The 7761-nt window shown below is 37.1% G+C and overlaps 1 protein-coding gene across 1 annotated transcript in view; it reads right to left on the bottom strand.

Moving 5' to 3' along the window:
• Positions 1-4860: 4860 nt before the first annotated feature.
• ELP4 (elongator acetyltransferase complex subunit 4) overlaps positions 4861-7761 on the bottom strand; it is a 254785-nt gene continuing 251884 nt past the window's right edge. Inside the window, exon 10 of the mRNA XM_086340944.1 lies at positions 4861-5262. Coding sequence (XP_086197070.1) covers positions 5131-5262 — 132 coding nt within the window. The 3' untranslated portion in view covers positions 4861-5130. The remainder of the gene's footprint in view (positions 5263-7761) is intronic.

Raw genomic sequence — 7761 nt, 5'->3', positions numbered from 1 at the left:
GTCTTTTGAATTAGGGCTGGCATTTTCAATCTGGGCGGATTTCCATTGTCAGCCTGTTTCAACAGTGATTTCACTGAAGTATATTCAAAAGTAGATTTCTTATACAAGGTTCCCTGAAAGCCGCTGCCTTTCTCAACCAGGCCCTCTCCCTTTTCTGCCTCCCTCCCCTTTGCACAAGAGGCATCATTTCCCATTGAACCACTACAGCTGTTCCATTTGAATCTCGCTTTCTGTGTGGTTGTGGATGGCTGGAGGGTGGAGGGGGGATGTTGCATGTCAAGGAATAATGAGCACAGACACATCAACAGACAACAACAAAGCGGACTGTGACTGGCCGGTGGGAGTTAAAGGCCTTCAGTCATTGGCAGCTTAAGCCAAACATTCCCAAATCTATGAAGCAGGGCCCATTGTTGGTCAGTTGTTATTTGCAATGAAGCACAGATCTGATCATGTTTAAAGTGGCGGCACGCAGGGCAGGAGTGCTTGAGCCCAAGCAAAGGATGGAAAAAAACGAGCCTTTGTTGGGTGAAAGAGGCCTGTCTGAGACTTTTATTTCTGTCTGTTCTGTGTAACATATAAGTCAATATGGATGTTTTCTTCTGCACGCTTCAGTCAAAGGCTGGGGGTCTGGCAGTCTAGATTAAATGCCTGCACAGGCAAAACCCTCTGGGGACAAAGACACACTTCCACTGAATTGTACTCTGCTCTTTTTTGGTTTTGTTTTTAACCCCTGAAGGCAAACAATCAGAAATAGAGAAATTAATTGGAGGCTTTTTAAAAAAAACATCTTCTAGCTCAACATCTACTATTTTCTAGTTAAAGAATATACTTGTGAACAGATAATTGTGACTGATCTCTCTGGCATGCTTTATATTAATAATTTTATTCCACCAGACTTGCTGCACACTGAGACATGCTGACTGCCGTTTTTATACGTGTGTATGCAATTTGATCCCGTCTGTGTTGTACGTGTGTACACTTCTGCAGAGGAGCACATACACATATGCACTGTTGGTACACCTGTGCAGGTATTTCCCCCCTTGACATTTAGCCACCTGCATTCCCAGAGGAACACGTGCTGGGAGAAATGTCCGAGGAGGGCTGTGTGTGAGTGTGTGCGGTGGCTGCTGGCTGCCTCACCTCCTCACTGCGAGAAGGGATGGTTTCCAACCGACTATGATTTGGGCCAGGGTCAGGCAGCTGGTCCTGGCCCACGGCTCTGCTGTGCAGGAAGCAGAGACTTTGGAGAACTGGCTGTGACATTTGGGTGTAGGAGGTGGGGACGGGAGAAGGGGAGTGTTGTGGAGCAGAGGAGCTGCCTGTGTGCACTTAGGCACGTATACGAGTCCTCAGAGGGTCAAGCTTGCCAGGGCGCAGTGGCTCCGCAGCCTGGTTTAGTCTAATGCAGCCGCTCAGCTGTAGATGCCCTCTGGTCCAGCAGGATGGGTCGGCTGCCTTGCCTTCTGCCCTCACCCTAGGGAGATGAGCTGTCCTTTTGAATGGAGTTCCAGACACACCCCTGGGGACAGCATGGCAAGCTCAGTGTGGAAGCTGTGCCCAGAGGTGGCCTTTTACTCATTCTTGAAATAACTTTTATTTATTTATTGATAGGTATATTTATATATTTATGAATGGGAACTCTTCAGGGATGCCTTGATGCCATCCTCCAGGATGGTGGCCATCTATTTGTGATGTCCTTGGTAGAATCACAAGATTTTTCTCCAGACTTGACTGACTTAGGGAGACCAGGTGAACAGAATTTGAGCTGAATGTTTGAGTAAGAACATTCAAATTACTCCGAGTAAACAAATGCTTTTTACCATAATGAATTCTCAGAATATCCCTCCTTCCCCACCCCAAAGCTGTGCCTCCTCTTAAATGGAAACTGGCTTTTGGTATGGCTCACATAATCATTTCTTCTTCCTTTTAAAGAAAAAATCACTACTAGGTTTCCTAAGAGTCATTCATACAGTATTATTCCAAGATTCAGCTTTGTTTTGTGAATATTTGTCATTTTAGGATGGTGTCCATATTCTGCTTATTTCTTTTTGCTCTGGGCCTTAATGTAAACAAGATTTTTTTAAAAAAGGGTTTTCCTCTTTGTATAATGTTTGGCTCACCAAGGCCAAACACAAATTTTTCCTTTTTCTGTTCTTCAAGAATAAACCTCAACTGTTTCTTATTTAAGCACCTTTTTTTTTTTTTGCTTTGGTTCTGAATGACTTCACTGCTCAGTTTTAAAGTTCAAAGTGTAAGTATTTAGGGTTAGTATTGCTTAAATTTGGTGGTGTTGATGGTGACTATCTTTGGAAAGCATTGACATGATGCTTTAGGAATGATGTTCATAATGGGCTTAAACAAATGAATAGGGCTCTCAACTTTTGCTTTGTATGCGCATTTGTGTGTCTGGTTCTTTAAAAGATAGACAGGGAATTGATTGCAGAGTGTTGCTTCCTTTTGAAGTAGTTTTATTTTGTCTAGTGTTAGTATGTGCAGATCCTGGAGGTGGAGATAAAGAATAAATGGAAAAGTGGAAATTGGTGGCTACTAAAAAGAAATTCAAGAGGTCTTAGAACCCCAGTACCTGAGCAGACTCTAGCAGTCAAAATATTTACCTCATGTTAAAGAAAGGCAAATCTAGCGTAAGAAATGAATACCATAGAGGGTTTAGAAGTTTTAGAAACACTTACAAGATATGAGGACATTTCAAACACTGTTTGACATTGTTAACTTAAATATCTTTAAGACAACCTGATAATTGAAAACTAGAATCTGTTAATAGTGTACATTTCATAATATATCAAATTGTTTGTATACCTACAGTAGCATTACTGAAGACCAGTATTTTAATGTAGTAAGTTATTAGCATATGGATAACTGACAAGTTTCCAGAAAGAAAGAAAACACATGTTTAGAGTGGGTTTTTATCAGAGGAAAATGAAAATATACATCCCTCTCCAAGAGCTTATTTTAACAAAGCCTGCCTAGTGAATCAGAACACCTAAGCACTTGGATCTGATTTTTGGAAAGCCCAGGTACTATCATTGTTCAGAATGCACTTTTACTGAGTTTTAAAAGTTTCTTTTTTATTTAGAACAAGGGTTCAAACATGCACATTCAATTTTTATAGTATTTATCTATTTGCAAGGCATATATTAACTAGAAATTGGCCGTTAATTTTATAGTTGTGTTAGCTAGGGTAGTAAATCAATGACCTGCTAAGTATTTCTGACAAGCAATTTTCATATTCGATGACCTCACATTTCCTTTTCGGAGTCAAATGCTATGTAATTGTTCTGTTGTATGTTTGTATAAAATGAATCACAACATGGTAAAGAAAAGGTTAGACTTATTAAAATAATAACCCTACTAAAATATTCACTTTATTCAGATTGTTCATAATGCTTTCAAAGGACATAGCAAAGCTTTTGTGGAGAATCTGCATATTATTTATCATCTATGGACTAAATTGATTTTTTTGAAGTTGCTTTAAATTTTAAAAGCACCTTTCCTTAATATAAAAGCCCTTTAATTTTAACTGACAGATCAATTCTTAAACTTTATTTTGAAAAGAAAATGGGGAAGAATTTGTGTCTTTCGAATTAAAAGAAGTGAAAAAAATAAACCAGACATCCTAAAAAATAGAAGAAACCTGATTTTTAGTACTAATGAGATAGCGGGTGACAAAATAGTTGTCTTTTTGATTTCGATCACAAAAAATAAACTGGTAGTGACAGGATATGATGGAGAGATTTGACATCCTGGCAAATCACTGTCATTGATTCAATTATTCTAATTCTGAATAAAAGCTGTATACAGTATGTGTTTATGCTACAGTGGGTTTTTTTTTTAAGTGACTGACATTCATCATATTGGTTAGACAGTTTTAAAAACCTAGTCTTTGTTTTCTGCAATGTTGTCAAGAACAAATAAAGTATAATTTGTGGTATATTAAAAGCAAACTGCTTAAAAGTGCTAGATATAACTGCTTCAAGATAGTCTAATATACTTGGAAATGTATTTAGAAAACTCAGTTTCTCCTAACAGATGTTAAACAGCTTTTTAAAAACTGAGACTCTTATACAGTATGTGTCTATGCTACAGGGGGTTACTTGCATATTACTTAAATATGCAAGTTACTTTTAAACTTTTACTTTTTGTCTATTTGTCAAAAGCTTTGAGAACATGGAACTATGATTCAAAAAACTGGTGTTTCCTATGAAAACTAGTTTAATATGTTATATATTCCCAAAGACATGTTTATATGGTTATAAATGTACACATCTACCGATGTTCATAATTAACAAAGGGTTTTACCTGATGCAATAGAAATTTGAGTTACCTTCGGTTTTATACTTTGTCTCAGACCTATGTTTTGTAAAAATCTCTCGCCAAGCCTCCATACATGTTTTCCCCCAGTATCCTTGCATTCATGTAGCTGTCAGTTTGAATTTCAATCCTGAATTATGTCTACTGACATAATTTCATAGTGTGGACTCTGTTTAAACAGAGACCATCTCTTTCTTTGTCTAAGTTTTCTATTACTCAAGTTCTTTATTAAATACTGTAGTAGACTATTTTTAATGGATTCTTCATCCCCAAATATTGTCTTATCTTCAATTTCATAACAGGATATGTAAATGCAAGTTTATTTTATTTTAGTCTTCATATAGTAGCAAAGTTTTTATCTCATAAAAACATTTTTGGTGAGAGGTGTCTTTTTCAGAAGTGAAGAGAAAAATATGTTTTTCACAGTTTTGCATTTCATAATGTTTCATATGCTGCCTGCTGTAACGTGGACTTTGCCGTGAGCCAAGTGCCTTATATACACATACGCTTAATGACCACTGTGAGGCATCCTGAATTTCGGACATTTGCTTTTATTTAAAAATAAAATTCTTCACTAGATATAGCATAAAACAAACTTTTAAAGTGAAAGTATTTCTGCTGTACTATTTCTGTATAAAAACTTGGTTAAAATAATGAAGAACAGTGGCCTCATTTTGCAATCCTAACTGTATTTTTCAAGGATTGGAGGGTCACATCGTTAAGAAAAATATTTACATAAGCTATTAGCAATCATAATTAGGGTGTCACAGAATTCTGCAGGCAGTGACTAAGGAGGAGTCACTAGAAGTCCAGGTGCTTCTTGCCTCCGGCCGTCATGCCACAGCCTGGGCCCAGCAGCTTGGTGGATTCTGCCAGATCCTGTTTGCTTGAGCGGCTCACAGTGTCTGACAAGTCTGGAGGCAAATGCAGTCGCTATGGCAGAAGATTTCAGGGGACGGAAAGAAGGAAAAAAAATAATTAATTTTGCTTTTGCCAGCACACTTCAGAATACAATATTATGCTCTGTTGATCAGCATTTAGTCTTGCATAGAAAATTCCTGCTAAAACAATTCTTCAGATTAAAGCCCAATATAATGACATCCTATTCCTACTAGATTTTACAAATCGTAGTCATTACAGAAACTGGACCAGGAATCTTAGTGGCATATTTCCAGAGTCCAGACCTAAATGTATTACGATTTTTCTTACTTAGGTAGAAATGAAAACACAGTAACTGCACACATGAAAACATAATGGAAAAATACCACATAATAACGGCAGGTTGTTTTTTGGCTATTTTTTTTCCCTTAGAGCTCCAAGATGGTATTTTTAATTGAATGTAGTTTTTCAGCAATTATGGATTCCTGCAAATGCCTGTTTTCCTTTGTCTATTAAGTTGACCTGATGATTTTTTATTTCAAGGCTATATCTTCTTTAAGGAACTTAACCATTTTCATGGACATATGTCATATTGACATAAGGAAAAAAATGATACCACTTAAAGGGTCAATATTTTTCATATGCTCAGACAGGTCAGCAAAACATTTACTGTAGGTCTTGGTAAGTGTGTTTCTATGCATGATGTTGGCTCATGTTTTCAAAAGTATAGTGTAGCTTTGAACATCTCGCCTTCCTATCTGTCTGCAAATATAGGTTGATTTAAGGAGACCCAGTAACTAATCATAATTACAGAACAGTTATTGTAATTAGGGAGAAATACTCACATTTCATAATAAACTTTTTGGTTTTTCAAAAGGATCTCTATCAAGTTCCTTTAATTATGTTTGCTCCCAGGCCATGTGATTTGTTTCATAAAAATCCAAACTCAAAGGAACATGTTTGTTGTGTGAGGCAGAGTGGTTATGGGAGCCTAAAGGTAAGTAGGGCAGGATGGGGTCATCCCCTGATGACTAAGCAAAGCCTTGATGAGGTGAACTGACCTGGAGACAACCCATCTGAAACCCTTCATTTGAAAACTCCCTTGGATATGAAAAAAAAATCAAGATAAGAAAGGGAAAAAAACACTTTTTTTGGGTCAAAATATTGTGATACACTAGCATATGTCCTGGCTAGTTTCTTTCCTGATAAAAGGCTTGTTTATTGTCATGTAAACACAAGCTGTGTGCAAGGATCAAAACATTTTAAAACATTAAAAATAATTTATGAAAACATTCTTCCTTGATTTCAGTTTGCTGATTCAAATATATCTAGGATGAAAGACTCTTATATAGATATATGATCAACAAAGATGTCAGGGAGATCCAGGAAAATATAATATCCATACAGTAATATAAATACAGTGTTATTCATCTGTATCCTTAGCACTCAGCCTGTCACTTATTAAGTCATTAAATGTCTATTTCTTAAATAATAAAAAAAGAATTCAAAGAAAGACATATTTGCTTCTTTGTTTTAAACAATTCTTTCATTTCTTCATACCCTAGTTTTAGAAAGGATTTCAGGTAGAAATGAAAGTGTGAAAGGCTCAGGAATTGAAAAGACACAAATGACTCTAAAGTCTGAGGTCATGAATGTCTTTGCAGTGTTAAGTCTATCAATGTTCATGAGTGGAAGCAACAAGGAAAGAGATATTTAATTATATGTCTGAGCTGAAATGTTTCTTTAAGATCTTGTAGTTATTGCTAATGAACAGAGGAAAAATGACTAGGGAACATGCATGACCTAAAAGCTCTCTAAAACTTAAAGAGAAGTCACCATTAAAAAATGTGTGTGTGTGTGTGTGTATGTGTCTGTACTTCTGGTTGGGACCCCACAGAGATGAGGTCATCTGACCTCATCTAAATAGGCTGTTTAGGAAATCAACTGGCGTCAAAGATATTTAGAATCTACTCAAAGCAAGGCATTCTGAAAAGATATGTGAACAGGGTATCCTCCGAACTCCGTGTTGCCTTATATCCCAGTAACAGGCATGAGACAAGCACACGAGTAACCCTCACAGGGAGCAGTCCAAGTTACAGCCACAAAGTTGTAGAGACAAAAGCAGAAATTGTGGTGGGGGATGGGAACAGAGAAAGTTTCATGGAGATGGGCTAGGTGTTAAATAATGAATTGGATTCTGGCATGCAGAAATGGCGATTTGCTTAAGGGCAGAATCAGTACATTTTAAAGATGCATTTTGGTAGGTTCTACTGCTCTGGCAATCCAAATGGGGAAACTAGTGTACTTTATTCAGAACCAGCATAAATATAATTTATTTCAGGAGCTTACCTATTTGCTAAAAATTTCTCTTCCTTTGCTTCTCAAGGCAATGAGCGTGAGCCAGTTGGCTGAAAGCCCTTCATAGCAAAAGTAGCTAAATGTGACGTGTGACATGCTTGGAAGTCTTTCAGGTTGAATGGCTTTGAAGAAAAGTCAAATACCATTCATGTGTAACTTCTGAGCACAGAAATTTGGGGTGATGTGGTTAAATGC

Source organism: Bos grunniens, chromosome 15, assembly GCF_055505025.1.
Source record: "Bos grunniens cultivar Pamir isolate PY7600 chromosome 15, Bosgru_T2T1.0, whole genome shotgun sequence".
Lineage (NCBI taxonomy): Eukaryota > Metazoa > Chordata > Mammalia > Artiodactyla > Bovidae > Bos > Bos grunniens.
Note: the sequence above shows the minus strand (reverse complement) of the source record. Positions and strands in the feature narration are given on the sequence as shown.